Consider the following 25309-nt stretch of genomic DNA (forward strand, 5'->3'; position numbering starts at 1 on the left):
TATGGCAAAGGACACAAGTTTTCATTACTCTTGCCTTTTATTAAAGACACCACTTTGCCCTTTCCCATGTATCACAGTGCAATTCTTTAATAAGCTTGTGGCAACATGGCTGAAATCATTGTCTGCAGATTTAATTCAGTATGAACTTTCCGTGCTTTTGCATATCGATTCGCATTTGGAAGAGAGTGTTAAATGAAAGTCTAGCTTTTCATTTTAAAAAAGAAGGCTAGAGAAATACATATATATCTCTGTGTGTGTATACATATATATATGGTTTATATCTGCCAATACACTGTTCCAAGTAAATAATAAACGCCATCTCTACCATTTTATCATGTAACTGTTCTTAAAAAGCATCCAGCGTGATGTTTCAACTCACAGCTCAGTCTCTCTCTCCCTTTCACACTCTTTGGTTTAGGATCAAAAGAAGATTGCTGGTGCTTGTTCAGGTCTCCCTACACAGCTAAACACCAGACAAGGAATTAGGAGTTTTAAATGCTACAGGCAAATATAGCTCTAGGCAGTTAGTGTAAGTTTATTCATCACATATTTGGGAGACTTTTTTTGAATAAACTCTCTGAATGCATTCTTCAATTGTTATTATGCGAAGCTCTCAGAGTAGACCATGTGAGGCTTCTTGCTAGCACGTACTTTTTTCAAAGGGAAAATACTCATTTGCCTTTAGATAAAATTATTAATACATATAATACACTACTTGAAGTAGCTGGAGCTGTATTCAGTCTTTGAAACAGTTCTTTTGAATGAGTTAAGTAGGACGCTGTTAGAGGGTAAAAGCGCGTTTCATTGCCAGGACAGGCAATATCTTACCACAGACAAAACAGAGCAACCCTCCCACCCTGTTCTAAGTTCATTCTGGTTCTAACTCCTATTATCAGTTCGGTATGATTAGGCAGATTACTGCCTGATTTGGCATGTATGGAAGCAACCCCACTTGTCTAAAGACACACACACATTGTTTCTTCTGTGAAAACAATCTTTATGCCCATTTTTCTCTTTTCTCCACACCTCTGACACATTGTTATATTTTTCTCCAAGTATCTTTCAATGTTTTTCCATTTAAAATTAAAAACATAAATAAGTTCTGATATCTACAGGTAGCAGCATCCAATGAATGCAAGTAGTGTTAGCTGTGAATTGTGAAGGTCATAGAGCATGACTTCCCTCCCTCGACTCCAAAATGAAGTAATATAGAACGGTGGCCTAGCAACAAAGAAGTGAAACATCAGATAAAGTTCCTGGTTGTACTGCAAACATCCAAATGATCCAGAAAGACCATTATCATTTAAAATAGACATACAACATGTATGCTTTTTACATCTCAGAAAAAAAATAAGTTGCCTTCGTGAGAACAGAAAACAATTTTGTCTCCAGAGACTGCATTTTCATAATGTCACATTTTCAAAAACAACAGTTTCTCAAAATACTGAGAAAGCATGGACTGTTGAAGCTATCTGTTTTCCAAGAAATGAAGGGAATACTTGATCTACCCTTTTGTACAGAGCCCATATTAATTACATTTTAAAGACCAAATTTAACAACAACAACAAAATCATTTTAGCTATCTAAAACTGAAAAAACCCTCTCAAAATAATAGTATTTATAGCATTTTAAAAGATAAAGCCATCTTATTATTACAGAAGTTTATCTTAAACTCTGCTTTTTCAAGAGCATTCTTGTAGGCAGAAAATATTGCCATATAAAATCCTGTCAAAATAACCAAAGTAACCAAACACCCCTCCAACCTTTTTAAATACAGATATTAAAGTTTCATAAAACAAAGAAGTATGAACAACACAAAAGAAAAACAATAATGCCTATTTTTATAGAAATTCTTACTGGTAGTCCCGTAAGTATGAGAATTTCTCTGAAGTCACACAAAAGTTCCTATTAAATGATAGGCAGTCATCCTTATAAAAAGCTTAACACAGCTGCACCACTGGCAGGGGGAATCTTTGCAAAACATCCACTACTATATTTTAAGATTTATTCAGTCGACACCTCATTATCATCTCTAAATCTAATGGGACACGAATGCATTTCATCACAGATGAAAATCTTCAGCGACTGCTAAAATGAAAATCAAAAAATTATTACAATCTAGTAGTTTGGCTTGCAGCATGCATTAATCAGAAATCATAATAAATCCACATGCTTCTTCAGACAGCACATTAGTCAAACAGTTTTGTATGATAACGACATTGACTAATGGGCTCAGAGTTAGAAGGGTCAATCATAAACTCATCAAATGCTTCATTTAATTTCTTAATTTGGACAAACACAATTTGTTTATGGGAAAGATATCAGGTGTTCTTGAATGAATAATGGCTATGAAACCAAACTCCATTAATCAGCTCTTGATTACAAATGACTCAGAGATTGTTTGTTCTAATTTCATTCATTTGGGTCAACAAAGAAAACATGAGCAAACAAAACCACTTGGAAAAAATGGCACACTTAGTTCTCCATATTTAATAAAGTTGTGATAAATATTCTTTCAATAACTGTAAAACAAGAATTTTATTACCCACAGTAAATACTACTCTTGGTTCAAATTAAAAAATTAATATATATGATTTACAAGAAGATCATGTAGGCACGAAACAAGATCTTCAGGTGCTGGACGACCGTACTTCTGAATTCAGAGCAACATGCTTGTATTTCAGGTTTTCCTGAAAAGATGAATGTGTAAAGCAGAAAAATGGCAGGTTTTGATTTCCACTTGCTGTGAAATATTTCGAGAAAATGATGCAATTTAACATGTTCAACAAGTAGGCAAGCGAGCTTAGCAGAACTGACAGGGAACTAAGAGGAAAAAAGGCCCATGGACCTGTGTATACCAAGATTCACAAATTCCTGCTGTTGTTTTCCAAGCTTTAAGATTTTTAAACCCAGCTTGTATTTCTGCACCCCATTAGCATTCAGGAATAACTCTGCACTTCGTTACTGTGCAGAAGAACAAAAGACATTTTTCACAGTTTGTTTGCGAGAGCGGGGGCTGTATTCAGGAGGAGCCGTCACCAACATCGTTACGGACACCGCGATCAGCTTGAACTGCCCGCTGCCCACCAACTTCAGCCACGCACCTAGTGACCAGATCTCACCTTCCTCCTCCGGCCGAACACCACCTCTCCCAGCTCAGGCCAGTCCCCGGACCCTTCGGGCTGCACTTCTGTCCCAGTTTGAACCACAGCGTGCAGACCCTTGCAAGCACATGAACTTCCCAGCACCACTCCTAACCGTACCTTACAGCCACCTAGGAGTGGTATGAGAGGAGGATTTCCTCCGACGACCGGTATGGCAAGACGCAAATTCCAGCAACTGAAAGATCATCTCTCGGTGGAGATGCCTTCGTGTTCCTCTGCTCCATGGCAGAACGGGCTGCACTGTACAGCAGCAATATTGACTCCATCAATACCTGGCTCTTAAACTTAGGGCGTTTTGCGGTAGCAATGATAGAAACAGAAATATTCATCTTTGATTAAAAGTCTGCCTTTTTCTGTGAGTATATACTTAAATACGATAATGATAGTTAATTCTGTATCTGCAGTTCAGGTACCTTTACTTCACACGTAGCAATGTGTATTTCTGGACAACCCTGAAGTTCTCTCCCAGTTGAAAAATAACAGTAGATAGGGCACTAATTACTAATTACAACTTCTAATCTCAGTCTGGAGCTAAGGAGGAACTGAGGATGACACGGTCACACGTGAGACTAAATTCTGGGACATGGGCTTCATGCCTGCTCCGTCACAGACTACCCGTGACTGTTGGTAAGTCACTGAAACTCCCTGAAACCGTTGCTCTACCTCAAAAGGGCACCGTGATCTAAAATCCATTGATAGATAGGGAGTATTTATCTATTAAATTATAGGTGCCTTGGAAATGCCTACCAGCTGGAGCATGAGCAAGGCCTCCTATAATTATCTCTACACTCAAAAACTTGCAGGATGCACCGTCATGACAGTCAGAAGGAGCAAGGACATTTTATTTCTTTTCCACTTACTTCTCCCTTCAGCAAGCTGACAGAGATTCTGGCACACTTCACATCTGGAAATTAGTCGGAGAGGCCCTCAACATTTAAACACGCAATTCGTGCCCACCAGCCAGAGCCAGTGCTGCTGAGCAGATCGAGCACTTTAAAGCCCTTTTCTGGGCATTCGTGCTATAAAATCCAGCCAAACGCTCTCCAGTTTCACTTGGAGAAAATCTAAACTGAAGGGTGGTAAACATCCAGAGATTTACAGGGTACACTGTCATAACATATCTTAGGGGCACGCATTCTGGCTAATGCTTTAATGACACAGACCGAAGCAGGCACCTATACAGAGAAGATGGCGCGACAGATCAGGTAAAATGTGAGAAATAAATATTTTGCTATCAATATTACGACATAACATTTCCCAAAAGGCACGCTTAAACAGAAACTAGCCATACAACCACATATGGTTTCTGCAGCCCACACAGTGTATAATTAAATTACCGGGCAAAGTTGCTAAATATGAATTGATATAAAACTTAAGCTAACTGAAAAATTGTCTTTGACTTAAGATCAATAGCAGGACTGAAAGATTCATCTGCACATAATTAGCACACATATTTGCATCAAAATCATGTATACCATATGCTACAATATTACTGAAAACCCATTAGTTATAAAGTAAGCCTGAGATACTTTTGTTTCTTGGTAGCACAAAAAAAGGTCTCAGATAAAAACCTAACAAAAAAATGGAAATTCTAAAAGCTTTAGAATTATTTCTAAAGGCAATAAATGTTCATTAACTAATAAAGTTACTATAAAGTCTACTTATAGGCTCTGGTTTACATTATGGCATCCCTACTCACCGGCTTCTTAAACTAGAAAAAAAATATACATTCTACAAAAATAGTTCAAAGCATTTTTTTTTTAATCTCTTGTAAGAACTTGAAAGAGGTTCATGAAGTGAATGGCTTTTAGACACCAATACAATGGTATTATAAATTGCAAAAGTGAATTATTTTGTTTCAAACACATTTTATTCTCTACCCAAATTTGTTTAATTAAAATGCCGTATTTTTTCAGCAGTCATGAAAATGAAGTTGAATTAATTATTGAAGTAATTATTGATTAATCAAGTGTTTACTTTGCTCACCAATGACACAAAACAGCTGCACTTCAAAATCACATACCCTGTAAGGACAAGACCACTAATATGTTAAAAAAGTAATTACTTGGAGTAATGACTCTTTTTTATATAGTTGTTGGTTTGCATGCAGAAAGTATTATTTTTTTTTAGTACTCTAATGAGATTATGTAGCTGTGCCAACAAATGTATGAAGAAATGTATTTAACGTCCAGCTGCATAAGCACTTGTGCATGGCTATGAAGCTCATTGGTGTAGACTGTCCAGGTGAGTTCAAATACTTTCTGCATCTTTCTGAAATTCAGCCTTAAAATACCTGCAATTCTCATAAAACACACAATATAAAAATTAGCTACCAAAAATTTACTCCAATATACACTTTCTTGATTTTTTTTTTCATCATTTAATTCTTATATCGCTCAGCGTTTGTTCAAAAGTGCTCTTTCTGCCGATGTCGTCAACTAAATGGTTTTTGACACAGAAATCTGCTGAGTAGGAATCAGCAGCTGACCTAGAAACTGGGTTCACTAACTCCATAATCAGATGAGTTTCCTAAATCAGCTCGTTTTCAAGAATAGAATGAAATCTTCCATCTTCAAATATGTACCTACAGCAGAAGAGTATGCTATGAAAACTTCTGAGAAATCACAATGATTTCAATAAATCAAGAGTTGTGAACTAATCTGTAGAGTATGGGGACAGGATTATAGATGGAAGAATAAATGTTCAGATCCTTATGGAAAGGATGAGCTCACTGAGAGCCCTGAAGTCCAGAAAAGACTACCTTTTTCTGGAGCTGTGGAAAGCTACACAGCCTTTTACTCCACAACTGAAGAAAGAGCATTCGGTACATCAGATAGCAGCAGAGAGAAATCAGACTGCACAGCCTACTTGGATGACCTTGTGATCCAGGATGATACTGGAATCACAAGTGTAATTCCAGTGTATTTACCTTTGAAAGAACAGAGGCAGGGAACAAAACCAAACTTCCGAGTGGTGCAGACTCACTACAGATCAAAATTCCCACCCGGGTTTGCAGTTTCGTAGACCCTGAAAGAACCACCACCCTTCCTCTTCTTACAGCGAGACCTCTTCTACGAATTCTTCAGACATCAAATGTTTTGTTAAGAAATAAGCATAAAGCTTACTTATCGAAATAGAGACCAGGACCATTCATCAATTTTTTCAAACTGTAGTCTTTCATTAGTCTATATATTATGCAAATCATATTCTTGAAAATTTAAATCTTCTATTCATGTCTAGACTCCTGGAATATAAGGAATATAATTAAGAACATTTTCTCTACTGAAGAACACCTGTATCTGTTGTGATCTTGCTAGTACAAAGCTTAAAAAACTTAGGATGAGGCTGGGTTGAAAAGTCTGTGAATGGGAAATTCAGGTATGTAAACATACTAACGAGCATTCAAAATTCTTGGGAAAAGTGCAGAAGTTTTGGATTCATTTTGGTGGATGAAACTGCAATTTTATTTATAGTGATCCTGTAGAAGGAAGAGAATGAAAAGATACTCAGAACACTTTTGGATTGCCTTAAGCACCTGATGCCCTCTCCAAAATCTGGATGCAACAAAAATCAAGGTTCTTGTCTGCCTATGACAGGCTGGATTTAAGACGGTGTTAAACACTTCCAAGCAATAATTTGTGACTATAACAACAAGATGCTAACATTTTTTTTCGTTGAACAATGTCCAAAGGAATTCCATGGTATCAGCTATTTTTAGGAACACCAGGGGAGCGGGGAAGAAATAATTCACTGTAGATCAAATTGTTGAAAACATATATTCACTGTAGAAGAATAAAATGCCCTATGAACTTCCTGTGTTAAGTTCTTCCTTAAGTTTCTGCTTGATCTTCTGGCAGAAAAGTACTTCTGAAGGACTTCAGTTTCACTTTTGGGGTTAATGGAGCGACACAAAGGAAGCAAAACAGGTAATGAAATCCACAGATGCGGTTTCTTCCATTTATTTCCAATAATGAACCGAGAGAAGTGGGGGAAATATTCAGACCTCCTACCAAAGCCTCTACTAGTTGGCTCTAAGTGTTTGGAAAGACAGACAAAATAAGACATTAGGCTGATGAACATAATTCAGATTTGGTACTCTGGGTACCAATCAAGAGCGTGTTCAGTCTCTCAGAGGAGTGGGAGAAAACATCACCCAGGTCAGATACACCTGGATAAAAGCAATAGTCTGTTGTTACTCAGTCATTCAGGAGTAGTCATAGAAGTAGCAGTCCAAGAAACTTAATCATTATCTCTTTGCATCCTAATTGGTATGCACGAAAGGATCACCATGTATGTTTGCATGTCAATTAGAAAGGTTGCAGATGGGAGGGATCTATCTCGTTGCATTAGTTTTTTGCAATTCACAAATGCAAGACACTACTGTTTCATGCATTTCTTTATTTCCTATATTAACCAATGACATATAACCTCTCTGTTCAGCACAAACCACATTTAACCAAACCGTCAGTCACTACTGCCAGCCCAAACCTCGATCAGTGCCAAACACTACACCCATGCCTGTGGTTGCCCATCCCTGTACCAGTCAATTCTTAATGCTGTCTAAGATGTGCAAATAAATAGATAATTATCTTAGCATTTGAAAAAAACTGTCATCAAGGATGTATTGCGATAGCTATGCCTCGTGTATGTTTTCAGAACAATTGCTTTATCTTTCCTCCACCCACCTTCCTCTTCATTTCCCTCTCAAGTTCTCAGTCTCATTCTCAAGTTTTCCGTATCGCTTGCTCACATGAGGAATACAGAGAGGCAAAACAGCAAAACCTTCTACTCCTGACCAAACCTCAGCCATAAAGTGAAGAGATATCACGGAAAGAGTATTGAAACAACAAAGGCATTAAGGAAGAAAAACTATAAACGGCAATTTCTTGGGGCTACAAGCAATTAATGCTTGCAGTTGAAACCACAGCAGCAATGGGAATGACAGTTTCTCCTCCGATTTATTTCTGAAAACAGGAAAAAAATCCTGGCCTCCTCAGGACAACCGTGCAAAGTGAGCTTCATGAAGTCCAACCTAAAACTTCTTCTAATCCACTTTTGTTTTTAGTCTTTTAACAGCTTGTCCTCAGTATAAGACCATGATACAAATTTAATCTTCAATAATTACTACATGCTATTTTGTAGCCTGTGATATAACAAAACCCAAGGTCCTGATCCTGTGCCTGAAAGCCCTCTCAGAGTGAGGGACCAGGAGGTTGTCAACTACAAATGCTTGCTGGAAGCACCAAAAGCGACCAAGTTGCCTGCGATGGGATGGGGACAAGCTATTTAAAAGACGCAGCGATTTGAGGCAGCTCTTCGCATCCTCTGCTCAGACATTACACTTGCCTGTGCCCACATACACGTACCCAGGTCTTGCTTGTTTGGTGGCGTTTTCGTTAGGAACAGATTCTTATCCGTTCAAATTCTCCTTAGCTTGGGGTTCAAGAAAAGCTGCACAAAAAAACACCTTTAAAAACATTTTTGGCGCCTACATGCATGTTTGTCATATAGAGAAAAGGTAATTCAGTAAGACATCTTTGCTCACAGAACTGAGATTTTGATATAAACAGAAGCAAAATTCAATTATCCAAAGCGTCAATAGACACTACTCAAAACAACTGTTTAAAATTGATAGAAATAAGAATTTTATATTAAATCAAACTGAGCATACCCACATAGTAACTATATTAATCTCTTTTTCAATATTCAGCAACTTTTAAGCTTGTTATAAGTTCAAATTCTGACAATTTCTGGGGAATGCATTATTTTAAAAGCTATTTTTAAATTTCCACGAAACAGGTAAAATATTTTATGTATTATTTCATCCTTTATGCATATATACCAACACATGTTATCCATCCTCCTAAAATTGTTTGTATAATTAGAAATTCAAACTAAGGCCATCAAGTTTTCAGTGGAAAGAACACAAATAGCAAAATCAAAAGAAAACCATAATCAAAAAGAGAAATCCATAAACATTTTATAAATCTGGCATTTAAAAATAAGCACCAATAAAAGGAAATTTTTCATACTTGTTGCCACCTGCCTGCCTTACTACTTTGCATAGCTAGAAAAGAGCAAAATAGAGGCCAACCTATTTAACTAAACAGTTTTTATTAAAGTAAAAGAAAAGCAAGAATCTATGAAGTAGCAAGTGATCCTATTAGTTCCACCAGACTAAAATCATACAGTCTACGTATGTGGTCCTTTCAGCCACATCTGTTATGAGCCATTTTGATACCAGCAAGTAGAGAATATCTGACTATTTATTTATCAGGCACTGAGTGCAAATTAGGATTTTTCTCCCCAATAACATGGGTAATAATGGGTAGATTTTAAAAAATGCAGTAAGTATTACAAAACACTTGCATTTTTACAACAGCTTGTTGTAAACAAGCCAAAATACTTGTTATATTCAATAATTTTCTTTTTAAGGAATATGTAAAATGTAATAAAGATGCATGGTACAAAATTAAAGGGAGCAATTTGATAGTATAATTCAAAGATAATGAGTTAAATATCCAATATCCAGAATTGCTGCCAAACAGATCTGATAAATGTTAAATGCTTACGATTTGTATTCATCAATTTTTACCGCATATTGCTAATGTCATATTAGTGCCTCAGTTCTGAAGTTTCCTTTAAATAAACTGTCAAGAATTCTTTGCACAAAAATGCTCTATTCTTGAATGCTCTTTCAGCGATAGATTGAAATGCAGATTCCAAAAACAGATCAGTCACTTATTTCAACTCTAGACCTTTGAAAATCCAGATCAATTGCCTTTTGTCACTGTCTCTATATGGAGAGTAAGAAATTTCTACTTATCACCACAGAAAAATTTTCAGGCTACTTTGGTAAAGGCAGCCAGATTGATAGTTTGAAACATCCACACGCTATTTCTTATCCATACATTTACATTTTGGAATATTCATCCATATTTTAATCTTTATGAGAAAACACGGGTGCCATACAACAATTTCCGGCACAAATTAACCGCCTTTAAAGTTTTGAGGTTTTCTGTGAAGCTTATGGGTTTTAGCAAGGCAGGATTCGAAGCAGGGCAAACTTTTTCCTTAAAATCAGCGATACGAGCAAGCAAACGTTTAAGACAAAACCCCAGCTCAAATCTTCTGCGCTTCTCCGTCTCTCGGTAATGAAGTCTGGGAAAGAAATCACAGACACCCAAGTGGTTTGGCAACTGTAAGTGACAGAAGCTCAGCTAAATCCTCTGTTTACACTGGGGATTAGCCGGGTAGATTGTGCGCCGCAAACTGAGCTGTCGATGGTCAAGGGAACCTGCTCCCTGTCAGCCCGTGGGGCAGCGGCACAAAGCCCGGTCCTGGTAGGAAGTGACCCATAAACGTATCCCTACGAAGGATTTATACAAAGCCAGTCTGCCTCATAGAAACTCCATATGACCATTAACTGGCCTGCAAGGCCTGCCAGGAGGCCTAATTACAGGTCTACAGAGCCCAATAACAAAAGCTGAAGAGCTTTAGCCTAGGGATGATCTGCTTTATACTGACTTGAGAGAGTCCATATAGAGTGACAAAAAGAAAGAGGTTTAGCTTTAAAATTCTCCCAAGAGACAAAGCATTGTAGCTAAGTCTGGAAGGCCCACATGCAACATACTTCAGATAGGCTTAAACATACCACCCTCTCAAAATTAACATTCAACTATTGCCTGCTTAACATCTGCTCAAACATGGCAAGTTGCTGTGATATTGTTCGAGGATGCTAAAAAGGCTTTCTTGGATCTCAATGTTAAGAAGGGTACGTAAATAAAGTCGTGCAAATATAAATTTATAGCTGAGACCAACAACTTCTACTGAATGACAGTTTTTATAAATCAAAAATCAGTTGCCTTAAAAATTAAAGTGGAATGCTTCAGTATCTTCAAGTATTGCCCTGCTTAATGAGAACAAAGATACTGACATTAATCTACACCAACAAAGAAAAAAAATATTTAGCAAAGTGCATAGCAAAGGCAGCTTGAATGAAGGACTTGGAGACAAAACTTCTTGACAGCGCTATATTACCTGAATATAAAAATCGCCATCGTCCCCTCCTCCTCTCACAAATACAGGTGAGTATTTTTTATTTTACCAGCTCTCCCACAATGAGAGATCAGAAGTGACATTTCCCATCCCCAAAACGCACCAGCAAAAAAAAAAAAAAAAAAAAAAAAAAAAAAAAAAAAAAAATCCAATTAAAAAGTCTGGTTTACTATTTGCTATCTTTTGTCTTTCGGAGAAATCAGTTATTTCCTAAATTCAAATCTAAGTTAGATTCTAAAAGCAGATTTTCCCAAGACACTAAATATCCACAATTCCTGCTGAGGCTGATCAGTTAGCCATTGGACCTACCTTCCCTAAAATCAAGCGCTCTGGTGATGAAGAAAGCAGTGAAGAGCAAAGGGAACACAATAACGTATAATTAACTTTTTTAAACTATGGCCGCTGTACTAGAACAGGACTTGGAAAAGTTGACATACTGAAATCACTTTCAAACCTATATTCTGTAAATCCAGAACATTATTAGTGTATTTCAATATACCACTTTCTCTTGCTTAAAAAGCCACAGGGATAAAGCCATTAATTTCCATGTCAATAGGTTGATGTGAAGCAAAAAAAGTGATACACACAAACATCTTCAGACTGAGAAGACAACTCTAACATGTAAATATTTCACTGAAACACCAGAAGAAGAATAAAGCAAAACAAGGACTATCTAAACCTTTTTGTACCCAAATTCTTTTGGAAATCACACCCCTTATAAAGTGCCTCTTGTCCGTAGCTAATGCCGTTGTCTGCGGTACTTGGCATGAAAGCAGGGTTAGCTGTTTCACTAGCCTAACGCACATGAACAGAGTGCAACCAGCTTTTGGACTGACATTTCCTATGCTTGGAGAAAGGTTGGGAATTCCTGCTTTTAAATTTGAACAAAATATCCTCAGACATTCCGCGCTCTGATAAAGCAACAGCCCAAATGCCTTCTCTTAAAAAATATGCGTGTATATTGCATACAAATATGCATTTGTTCCTGTGCCCAATTTGAAGAAAGCACCTGAACTTAAGCCCTGACACCAAATAGTTTTCCCTCAATTCTATATATGTTCCAGGTACCGAGAGAAGTTTCAAATGAAACAGTTATCAACGATAAAGAATTGCTCCTGAACAAGCTTGGGCAGCATGACTCTTCATATTCACACGCAGGCTGGAGGAGACCGCCGGCAGCGTAGACGGGGCACTATTCCCAGCAGAGTGCCAGTTAACCTGCCACCCTTCCTTATCTGTGTTTAATTAGTCAATATAAGTCATTAAAGCTACATTCTAATACCATTTCCAGCACAGACAAATGTGATAAAAATTAACTTCTCCAGTTCAGCAGGGACTTGTTGCAAAGTTGTATCATCACTTACAGGCAATTTCTTTTCTCAAAATGAATGTCCAATAGCACACACATTCAGTTTTTCCATGCGTACACAACAAAATTACATCCCAGTCTCTCTTCCCTTTTTCAGGACAATGCTTTAATCTACAGTAGCAGCACTGACAGAGGATACATCGGAATTTAGACCATTTGATGGGGCTAAACAAAAGGGAAATTTAGATAGTAAAGGAATTAAATTTAAAATATCATGAGGCTATGGCAAACAGCAGATTATAAACTCAAGTAGTAGATAAATGTACTGCTGGGAAAGGCCATAAGCAAACTTCAAAACCCACCATCAGCTTGAATTTAAAGTCAGACTGCTCTTACAAAAAGCACTGATATTTTATAGGCAAACTAGCTTCGGTTTACGTACATCAACATTTGTCCCCTTACACAGTTAGGTACCATTTGCTATATTTGTGTTACGCTTATCCAAAGGCATTTCCAGTATATTAAGAACCAAAAAATTGGCTAAGTAAGAAAAGTAAATTTTCCCTAGGTTAATTCTTTCAAGGTATAATAAGATACAGAAATCTTCAGAATGAAATGAGCAAAGATTTTTGAATACAAACAACGTAAGAAAATGTTAGACTATCGTGGGAGATGGGATATTAACAGCATGGAAATGGCAGGGAAAGGGGAATGGAAATGCCAACATAATGGCATGTCAAGAGAGATGAACAACGAAGGGAACTTCCCAAACTCTCCAACACTTGCTGGTAATTTTGAGCCATTGCAGAAGGTAAGACTGTTTTGTTTGTCCAAACCATAGAGGAGTACAGTGTCATTAACAACCATTAAAATGCAGATAATACATTTTGACTAAAGCACAGCTTTTTTCCCCACTTAGTGGGATTGGAGCAATTCCTATAACATGTACAGCCAGATATTCTACAAGTCCATTCACAAGTTCGGGATGGATCCTATATCGAGCACTACATAGGCAAACAACAGCTTTGTTCATCATTACTAAAGTACAGACTCAAATTTACATTATATTCAATTAAATCATGCAGCATCATGCTACAACAGCAACAATTAACCTGTTGGTTGTGAACTCCTTGAAAAGCTGCTCAGTAACAGTCTAACATTGATTTCTTTTTATTTTTTTAAACTTAAAGGTGAAAAAAGGGCTGATTTTGCAATGAGTAAACACACAAAAAGATATTGAAACAACATTATTAACATTTCCAACACTCCTCTTACACCAATTTAATAAAAATTCAATTTAATTGACTGAATACAGGACTGGGGGAAGAAGGTGGGGGGATGATCTCATAAATGCCTGAGATTACCAAGACTTAAATAAAGCCAAGAAAGAACTTCTTGCTGTATTTTGGATGGTAAGAGAAACAAACTGATTAACTCTCTTGAGTTATTTATGAACAGCTTGCAGCTTCAATCTAAGTTTCAGACTTCAGTTGTGAATATTTGAATTTAACAATGTCATAGACCTTTTATATGTTTTTGGAAATTTTTGGGACCCAGGTCATGATGATATACAACCCATAGATATCTTTTACACATTTCCCAGGTGTTAAATTAAAAAATGAGGTGTGATAGATGTGAGTAGTATACACAAATTGTGCTTTTTTAGGTCAGTGCTGTCACATCTATTTTATAATTATACGCTTCAAAGATTTATTAAAAGTTATGGAGAATAATGAATGCATTTGAAGCTATACAATACAAAAAAGGTAGATGCATTTTTGAAAAAAATATCAGCAACGTGAGAGATGGGTATTCCTTAAAACAGAAGGTTTCCATAAGAGGAAAAAATAAAAAATGGTATTTCTTGGAAATTGCTGTTTATAAGTTAAAAATACATATATGAGAGATGACAGCTGAACTAAAGACAAATACGTATTTATTACAATGCATACGAAATACTGAAAGCTTTCCTTTTTGCATGACAAACTGATGAAGTTTTACTGGGAAAATTAAAATAAGATATAGAAATTAATTAGGATTACTAACCTCAACAGAGACTACTGCTTTAGAGCATTAAATCTTTATTTTAATAATCTGAAGACAAATGCAAGTACCTAAAGAACATCCAGTAACGTTATATAAAAGAATCGTTATTCATTTATAAATTTATTTTAATTACCACAATCCTACTACAGTGTAAGGTTCTTAACGTGTTCACAATCACGGTGTAAGTGCATCAAAACACAGGCAGCTCTTGTAAATGCCCGTTTGGAGACCGGGCGAAGAGAGGACACAAACCTCCGCCGCAAACCCGGCGCCGAGCGGGGCGTCCTGCCGTGCCAGGCCACCACGAGGGCGGGCGACCCCCGAGGCGGCACGGAGCAAAATGGACCTCGGGCTAAGTTACAACCACCGGTCAAACCCACAGCAACTTCCACAGGGGAAAACCTGAGAAGTGCACGTCAAAGCTGCGTGCTGAACACTATCAGATTAGTAAAAATAAACCAACGAAGTGGCCCTCCGGTCCTTTTGGGAACAACCGTGTCTCTGAGCTTTAACGCGGACTTCGATACAACATTTGCAAAAAAGGCGGGATAAAAGGAATGATCCTCTCGTCTTTGGTGCAGTAGGACAACGATTTTTTTAAAAGTTCTAGACCTTCCATCGAACTACAGGATTTCTCCAATTTTTATTTAAATTAAATATAGTTAATTAATCCAAAATTAAAAATAGTTACCAAGACACACATCTGGCCTTCCTTCTTACTCGTGCTAGACTATATAGGAATGTTTCTCTCTGTAGAGAACTAATATGTAGATCAGCCTCTTGATCTGACCCTTTTGGAAAGCTTGCTACATATTTCAGCTACCACTTCAAATAAATAAATACAAATATATACATGCACTAATTCAGTTCAGTGCTAAAAAATAAAGAAACAAAAGCAAATTTTTGAGAGCACAGAATAAAGTCGCAGCAGCAGGAGGACAAACACATGAAGTCTGAGTGCTGGTTCTCAACAGCAAATAAAAATTACTTATTTTTATCTCCTTAAAGGGATTTACTAAGTGCCAGTGATGATGCACACCAGTTTCATCTTAACCAGAAATTGAAGTGAGCTATGGAGAAAGGGACTTTGCATTTGCCAAACAGAAAAGGATAAAATTACTCTCCAATATTACAAAAGTTAAATACATTTTTGAAGAATATAATTTTACTTATAATAGCAACACTTACCAGCTGCCTCAAGAACCAGCTGTAATCTAGCTTTGGCCTGTTCAGCAGGAGTCTGAAAAGAGAGGATTTATAAATCTCCATAACTGTTTGCACATTCAACACGCGAGGTCACACGTTACCGACTACGGCACTGCCATCACCAACGGGGAGCTCCCACCTCTGCGAGTGACGCGGTGCTACACGCCATCCAAAGAAACTGCCAGACTGAAATGAGTACTATCACATTTGAGTTAGAAACTATCAGAAATTTTCAGAGTTGACAGAAAATACCATCCCGATGAGGTAGCGCTGCGGCACCCTGACCAACGTGAGCACCCACAGCCACGGCCAGGCTGAAGCCCACCTCCAGCTCCTTTCCCAGTCCTCCAACAGCAAATCCTCCCCAGCTCCTTGGTGACCCCGTTACACAAAAATACACGGCTACATAAGCATGCTCAAAATCTGGTTTTAATATGATTAATATGGCGAGTTTTTCACACTTCTTCTGTTATCTGTTTTGATTTTTTCCTCTCCTTAAGGTATTTCTTCACATCTGTTGGGTTGAGGAACATATTGTTGGCTGTGCACCCACTATGCTAATTATTCCAAGTGATGTTTTACTGTGTCCAATGTGCTTGCCATCCCTCTAATTTTGAAGCCACTCAAACGTTTTCACAGTTAAATTTATACACAAACCACATTTGTCACGGAGTTCAGAAGTTGATTATTTCTGTAAGCATCTGAAAAGTTTGGGAGGTTTCTGCTCTGCACTAAAACCAAAACATGACGGAAATTTTTGGTGTCATTGTTCAGCTTTGAAAACTCTTCTAGGCAGATATTGCTACTAGAACATTTTTTCTGATAACCAGTCTAAGTTTGCACCCTCCCAGTTTTACCCCATTAGCCATACAAATATTAATCAAGGTAATCAGGCAAAGCTCTTCGCTATGAATGTCCCAACTGTTGATGCTCTGTAGGGCAAGAGAGTTAGCTTTTCTCAAAATCTCTTTCAACCAGAGACATCTCAGATTGCATTGTGCTTGAACACAGATTTTTACAGCAGGATTGATCTCATATTACTATAAAATATAATCCATATTAAATTGCCTTCTTCTAATTCATCAAACAACCACTTTCTGCTTTTTAGGGGCTTATTTCTTTTTATTTATTTATTAATCCTTTGTTTTACATTATGTCTACATGTATTAAGAGAGGCTAACTGATGACAAAGAACAATTCAATTTCTACTACAAGAATTTACAGACTGCTCCTTTCATTAGCATGCAATATGAAAGATGTTACATTAATCCACAGATTGAAAAAGGAAATTTAAACGACGATCCAGATTTTAGTTGTACAGAGGTCTAATATTTTTAGTTTAGAATGTTGCTAGCTGTTTGCACAAACCCAAAATTATTGGGCAAAATTTATTACTATAACTACTATACCAACGCTGCCATTAGAGTTGGCCACAAATCTTGGTAGCAGCAAGAAAAATCTTGAAATTTATTGTAAAAATATCTACAAATTTCTTCCTCTTGCAATGAACTAATTATTACAATATGTTTTGGCATATTAAATACATCACTAGAGGAAAGAAAGGAGAGGAAGAAAAAGATCTGCTTTCCATCCAGAACAAACTTGCCCAACTTACTAAGTTTCAGAAAAGCCGTACTCGGCTTTGTGGTTTTTCCATTCCTATGACAACTTCAGATTAAAAAAAATCACCAGGGTTACTTCAGTATGGCAAAATATTGCAGTGCAATTTAGCAGAGAAGGAAAAGTGTTTGGTGTAAAAATACTACCTGCGCTCACGTCTTCACACGAACAGTCCAAGTGTTTGTGCATCCCCACCCATCAGCTGCGTTCTGGCATCCAGTAACGCTTACATTGCATTACAGCAGTCTCCTACATTTGTTTTGTTCGTTCTCTAACAAAGTGTTTGACTAACTTAACTGACCCACCACCCTGTCTGGGCCACAGCGCATCCCCACAGCCTGAGCAGTTGGCACGAGCATCCTCCCCGGCTGCGACTCACTCCTACGGGCTGCCCAACGCAGGCAGCAGCACGAGCCGACGCATTTCTAAAGCGGCTTTTTTTCTGTAAGACTCAAGACTGTCTCAAATGCTATGGGACGGATTGTATTAGGAGATAGAATACAATTCCACTAATTCATTTCCATTCTTACAGCGGTTATCCAGTTAGATATTTAACAAAAATACCTGGATCTCTCAAATGAAAGGATCTCTTCTTTTTGGCCATGGAACAGTCTGTTCAACACTACAGACTAGAGAAAGAGATGTTTCACTGACAGTCGTTAGCATATTCAAAGCCCACAGTGGCAACATCTAGCACCACCACACCAACAATAATTCCCTGAAAGAGCAAATACTAAACCAGGCTCCAGACAGAGGAGAAGGGAAAGCAGCGAGCCGCGGTACAAGTGATGCCTCCCAGCACTAAACATGAAGCCCCACCAATACTGACACAACTGCTCCCCCTGCTCTGAAACGCTCCACACAGCTCAAAATGCCTTTTCCCACTCCTCTCATGTAGGTATGAATGTGTCTTGTCGGTATAAGGTAGCCTAGACTAAAACTCTTCTTTTACTCAGCAATATCTCATTGAAAACTGCACATGCAGCTGCTTTGCAGGCGTCTTCCCCTCTGCCCTGACTGCAGCCCTAGCACTAACTGATGCTCAATTGCTTCATGGACATTGGTATACCCACAGGAGAACCTGGTACAGATGCCTTTCTATTATCAATCGATACGCCCTAAACAATGAATAGATGAAGGGTTCTTAAATAAAGGTTACTAGCTTGGCTCCAGAAAGCATTCGTCCAACTGGTAGATGAGGCCAACGCTCTGAGAAAATGGACAAAGATGAATTCATCTGAAAATTACAATTAGACCCCCCAAACAAGCCGTTAGCAACGTGTGAGAAAGACCGACTACTGGAGGTTAGTATTGATTTAGAAGACCATTAAGTGACAAAATTCAGAAAGAGCCTCAGGAAACTTAAACACGATGAAATGATTGGTGTAGGAAACATCAGAGTGATGTCGAGCACAAGTTGCACAATAAACCCTCATACTTTCCTTACGGTCTTAAGCATAACACAGAAAGAAAAGAATTCAAAACAGTGTAAAAAAAATAATAGTACCAAGTATTTATAGTACCAGCTGATGAAGGTGACCACTAACTGTAAAAGCAAAAAGAAATTCCCTAACAGGCACAATGTCGAATGACATGACGTGTGTCAAGCATCCCTAACGACGAATTTTACTTATGTCAAAAAGTGTCTGGTAACACACTGGAATTATGCTTTAGAAAACTATGATATTCTAAAAGATACCATAAAACAGAAATATCCATGTGATTAGTAATTGTTATTAATATCTCAAGCAAAAATCTGATTATATGTATTCAATTTTTAATGCAAGCTTTTTTAGGAAGGTGTGGCACATCCTTCTTAACTTGTATTTCTTTGCAGTATGTCTAATGCATTACCTCACTACTGCTTTCATAAATAGTATATTTTTTAATAAAACTGCACTAAAACCAGTGTCTCATAACTTTAAATTTCGTGCTTATTGTGTAAAAAAAACCACACACAAGTTGCTTGCCACTAGTAGCTACAGGGAGCAAGTAAGGCACTTGACGGGCAGCTTCAGACGTGCCATCAGTGTCATGTTTTGCTTTCAAAATATTCAATTGCAAGGGGGATTCAGCTTTTAAATTTTACCAAACTAATTAATAGGTTTGAAACAAACACTTCAATTCAGCTCCTGGATTTTATTTTTAAAAATCTTCCTGCTACTTGTGATGCATGATAAACATTTTTGACTGAGAAAACAATATTAAAGTGAAAATACACTTGAGAACATTGAGGAAAAAATTTGAGAAACATTAAGTTTAAAAAGAGAGTCCAAACTTCCGCTTGAACGAACGACTGTGAATGTTGTGAGGTAGTGCGTGTGGCTCTTGTCAGTATTGGAAAACATTACAGTGTCACGAGATTCAAGCAGTTAATGATGCTGCAGTGTTTCGAGTTGCAATGCTCTCTTACCCAATTTTTATGAATATGGAATTTTCATATAGAATATGTCGGTGGTGTTTATTGTCTGTGCTAAAACTGGACACATTCAATTCCTCTTATTCATCACTAATGACATTGGTTGGGTATAATTTAACTATAGGAATTTTCTCTCTTATAACGCCTCTACAAAAGCCTAACAAACCTTAGTGTGATAGTGAGCAATTTTTGTGGGTTTTTTACACAAATGTTTTATCTTTGCATTTGATAAAGACAAAAATAGCAGCCCTTAAGCCCTCTACATCTCTACCAACAGAAATGAGCAGCAGCCCCTAAGTGCCATGCTTCCCACAGCAAACATGATCAACATTCCTTAGCTGTCTTCGATACATGTGCTGCCTGAAATTATAATTCAATGTTCCACTTGCTGAGAGGATGTAGGATATCAAATTTGTTTAACAAAAATAATCAAGTTCATAATTTAAAAAGTTTTTCCACTTACTGATAAAACCAGAATTTCCTACAGGCATTATATTACATTAGAAAACTATGAAGCTATAGATCTCTTAACTTTGCAAGCTAGTTTGTTTATACCAGTTGAAATGTCTTAACATTACTTCTCCCTCTGCCCCTGAAGAAAAGGTTTGTGTCCAGGTTGCTTCCTGAAGACGACTCACGGCCTCACGGCCAAATGTCATTATAACAGAGGCAATATAGTATGTTCCTGCTCATATTTTGGGGATGATATTAGCACAACCACACACTGCAATTGAAAATAGAATATGAACTGTAGTTGTGCCAAATACAGATTTCCTCAGCAAGATGTCATTTCCCAGGTTCAAATTGCTCTTGATGTAAATGTATACAGTAAAATTCCAGTTTAAAACACAAAATCAAAACAATAGCCAAAGAACTCCGCAAATAAACACTAATTAAGTAACCTTATATATGATTTTGAAAGCTCAAATCCATCTTCCCGTTTTAACTCCAGCCTATCATCAGTTTCCTGGGGACATTTATCTAGTCTTTCTCAATGCCTGATGAGCTCAAAAAAAAAAGGTTAAGAAAAAGCGTAACAAGAAAAACAAAGGACAAAACCTAAGTTTCCTAGTTGGCTGAAGAGACGGCTACCCAAGACTACTGGGAATACTTCCAAAGTGGGTCAGAAACCTAAAGCAAATGTCGTTTGCAATGAACTCCAGAAAAAGAAAAGTTGGCGAGGCTGAGAATATAAGAGAAATTCCCCAGCGTTACTGCAACCATGACTCTTCCAGAGGCTTTATCAAGTGATTCTGTGTGCACATTCTTCTCAGGCTTGTTTTTCACTCAAAACCAGAGGAATTGTACAGAAGGAAAAAAAAAAAAAAAAAATATTGACACTAATCAATTCTTCCTGCAATTCAGGAAATGCCTGGAAATGCAGTCCTCTTACCTGCAAATCCTGAATTGTTTCAGACTCTAGATTGAGCGTGGTAGGCAGCCACGCGCATGGATGGTGGGAAAAGACAGGAGGCAGCAGCCGCGTCGGGCTGGCAGAGCGATGGGGAACTGTCCGAGGGAGGACCTTGGGCTGGAATGTCTGGGGCTCGGTGGCCTAAAGTCATAGAAGGACACTGGAGTCCAGTGGAACAAAGTATAAGACGAGGTTGTGGTTAGCTGGGATGAAGAGGAGAATTGTTTTGCAGGGATGAAGATAGCGGCCCTGCTATGAAACGGATGGAGTTCATACAGATAAAGGAGAGGCTCCGCTCAGAGCAAAAGGAAAAGCGATCACGGTAACGTACTGTCTAAATGGTGTCTTCACTGAAAAAAACAACCAAGTCTCATGAGTCTATTCAATCTCCTCAAATACACTGATACAGTAGCGTGGAAAGACAAGCTGATGTTTTCGTTGAAGTGCCAAAAGCTTTTAATTAAAAAGTCCTGCATAAGAAAAGAAAAGAAGTAATCCAGGCACAAAATAACCAAAGACCACTTCTCACAGGTATTAGTAACCGCTACCTGTTCCATATTAAAATGGAGACTGGTTTTACAGCTGCAGTAGGGATCTGGGAAAGACGTTGAATGATGGCATTCCATCGCATTTACAGGTAAATACAGCATTTAGGGGCACAGGAGACTGACAGGCTTAACCAGATCAAGCCATAATAGCAGCACAGAACGGGATAAAATGTAATGCTGACAAATTCAGAGTCATGCGCATTGGGGAGAACTTCTCCTCTACCTTACTGCGTTCTCAAAGAACAGTATCAATTCAGGAAAAAACAGTGTAGCATCATTGTGGACAGCTAAAAGGAGACCTCAATGTATATCAGTAATGAGAAAAGACAAGGAAGAAATGACAAAAATTAAACAAAGGGGATAGATACATAATTTCATTTTAATATATTCTGTAAGTCAGTGGCCTGCCTTCACCTGAAATATTACACATCCCAATTCTAGTAAATCTATCTCAACAGGAAAAGAGCAACAAAGAACCTTAACCCCAGCTCTCTTTTAAAAGGAGTTTGATCAAATTATGGAAAAGATTATGTGACATGTTTGTTTAGCATAGGAATGGTCAGATTCCTTTTCAGTCATTTATTCCTCATTAGGAGATTAAAAAAAAAAATTACCAAAGAAACTGAAAATAAAGAACTTACTTGTATTAGAGAATACCTCACAGGAGCATACAATGTAAAAAAAACCCAAAAAACAAAAAACCAAAAACCAAAGGAGATTGAGACCTTGTAATCGTCGTCTTTTTCTTACATGAGCCAGAGCAAACAGAATGAATTTGAGAGTAGCAAATTCAAAATTGACAGAGGAACATTTTTTCATATTAAACACAAAAAAAATCCCAGAGAAGGATTCATAATATGAATTAATAACATAGAAACATAATAAGCATATCCAGCACTATTTGAATTAAACCTCTACGTTTTCAGACATAAATCAGCTTAAATGATTGGATGTTAAAATGATATTTATGTCTAAGTCGGTGTTTCTTCTCTGATACAATCAATCAGTAATACACTCAGATATAGGCTATGGTAGGACCAGTGTCCTGACCTAATATAGATCTACCTGTTCCAAAAAACCTGAACGTTTGAGAAACTGGAAATGTATAAATTGGGAAAATGTACCCAGTAAGAGATGGTACTGATTCTGTTCACTTTACAAACAAGTAAGATTTTTTCCAATTTGCTTCCTGCCCAGAACTATCTTTCTATTACTTACAATGGAGAAATGAGAATTTGTTTTTACTACTATCCAGCTGATATACTAGCTGTATCAAAGTGTTCAGCAGCTAAAAATGAAACACAAAAATCACATTATATTGACATAGTAGTTTTACACTACTACAGAGGATGAAATTGGGGAAAGAAAAGGGAAAAAAAAATATCTGAGGAGTCGTCATGCTGCTTACAGTCTCTAAGAAGCACAGCAGACAACTATAGATACTAATAAGCAGAAATATTTTTTTATTGCAAAATGCCTGGTATTTTCTTACATCAGATAAATAGCCTGAACAGGAACAGAAAACATTTTAAGCACAAGAAACAGTTCATACTCCCTTTCCTAAGAATTTTATACTTTTTATGGACCTCCCATCAACACATACTAGCCACGGTTCCATTACAGCATTGAAACAGAATGGAGCATAACAAAAATTTTGACCTTAAATATTGTCAGACCTATACAATTATCAAAGCACGATATACATGAATTGTAAGTGAAGAAAAATCATGTAAAGCATGGAATAATAGCGATATCTGTCCATCAAACACACAGATGCTTTTGGCACTTCCATACAAAAAAAAAAAAGATGCCAGCATCATCAACATGCTAACTAGGAAAGGGCAATCATTATCCAAAAAAAAAAAAAAAAAAAAAAAAAAAAAAAAAGAAAGAAGAGGAGCCAGAAAAGCCATTTTTCCCTTTAATGTATGTAAAGGCCACAGAAAGAATATGACTAATGATGAAGTGAAAAGTACAGCTTAACTAGTGACACATGCACCACACTAAAGAGATAATCAAGCAGTATCTGTTTATGGAAGAAGGCTCTCCCAGCCGTAGCCAGGAAAAATATCTGTACCTTGACAGAAAGGCCTGGAAAACTTCTCCAAGCTGTACAGACAGCCCTGTTCAGTCCTGCTCCTCCAAGACTGCCGATTTATCAAAATTGGGAAGGAAAGATAACAAAAGGGAATGATATGGCCCAATCATTCAAATTCAGAGCCCAGAGAGGAAAGACAAAATTGTTGGCATAACTATAAAGTCACAGCTATAAAGCTGCTAAACAACTTAATGGAATGTTAGAATTTTCTGTTAAAATACAAAAGAGTATTTTGACTACATGCTTTTTGTCCAACTGAGTTTTCATACAAAATTGAGATCAAAGGGGAAAACACATTATATTGTCCCTAAACATAACAGACACTTTGACATGTGCCATATCTCAAAAGCAGAGGATTCAGAAAATCCTTTTCCTTCCATCATTCAGGACATAAATGGTCATTAAAGCATTTGGATTTGTTAACTTTAATCACAGATTCTTACATACACTCCACTTAACTAGGCTTTTCTTCTGAGAGACACACGGGTTTCCCCAGCATCTTCAGAGAACCATTATACACAAGGTGGTCAGGAAAAATTGCATCTTAGACTATTACCAAATCAAAATTTGAGAAATAAGTAACAATAGCTTACTGGAACAAAATCAAAGGCAGAAGGCAACGTCTGTGGCAAATAGCCACGTATAGCTCAAACATATGTCAGTGATTTTCATTCGGCATTCAAATCATTTTGCATATTGCTGTAGCAAGTGCTCCTTTAAAAGGACCATAAAACATAATGTATTAATTTCAGTGAAAATTATTGAGAAAAAGCAAGGAAAATGGCCTTCATACTGGAAGTGGATACAGAAGATGGATTAACTAGCCACCAGAAATATACAGAGTTGTAAATAAGATTTAAAAAAAAAAAAAAAAAAAAAAAAAATCGGCTAATCCAGGTCTTTTAAAAAGGAAAAATTACTGAAAATGTTAAACTTGTACAGCCATAAACCCTGCATGACTTCTTTAATAAGAGACAAAATATAGATAATACTGTATCCAGATACATACTAAAGGCTAAAAAATTACCATCCACCCATTTATTTACTAGCAGCCCAGAATATCATCTGCTATATTTACATTTTCATGGAAATACAATAACAATCACAAAAAAATTCAACGTGTTGATAAATAGAAGAGTTGACAGAATAGAGACTTTTGCATCAACATCTTCATCTGGTCATTATTCTACAAATTCATGTATTTCATAATGTACCCTTTGAAAATTATTCGGATTACAAATATTTGAGCTGAATTTGAACTGAGAAAGAGAACCCTTTTGAGCATTAGAGGGTAAGTGCTAATCCAAAATGAAAGGTAGCAAAGGTAGCAATAATCACTGCTTTAAAAAAATTATACAGTTGTTAATATTTAGATTCTAAATATGGATTTCCACTTATCTTTTATCACTGTTCTGTATTTCGGGTAT

At 37.2% G+C, this 25309-nt stretch overlaps 1 protein-coding gene across 1 annotated transcript in view; it reads right to left on the reverse strand.

Annotated features, from left to right (window-relative positions):
• RSRC1 (arginine and serine rich coiled-coil 1) overlaps window positions 1-25309 on the reverse strand; it is a 169596-nt gene that overhangs the window by 64468 nt on the left and 79819 nt on the right. The window contains exon 6 of the mRNA XM_050902803.1: window positions 15766-15817. Coding sequence (XP_050758760.1) covers window positions 15766-15817 — 52 coding nt within the window. The remainder of the gene's footprint in view (window positions 1-15765; window positions 15818-25309) is intronic.

This window comes from Gymnogyps californianus, chromosome 10 (assembly GCF_018139145.2).
Source record: "Gymnogyps californianus isolate 813 chromosome 10, ASM1813914v2, whole genome shotgun sequence".
Lineage (NCBI taxonomy): Eukaryota > Metazoa > Chordata > Aves > Accipitriformes > Cathartidae > Gymnogyps > Gymnogyps californianus.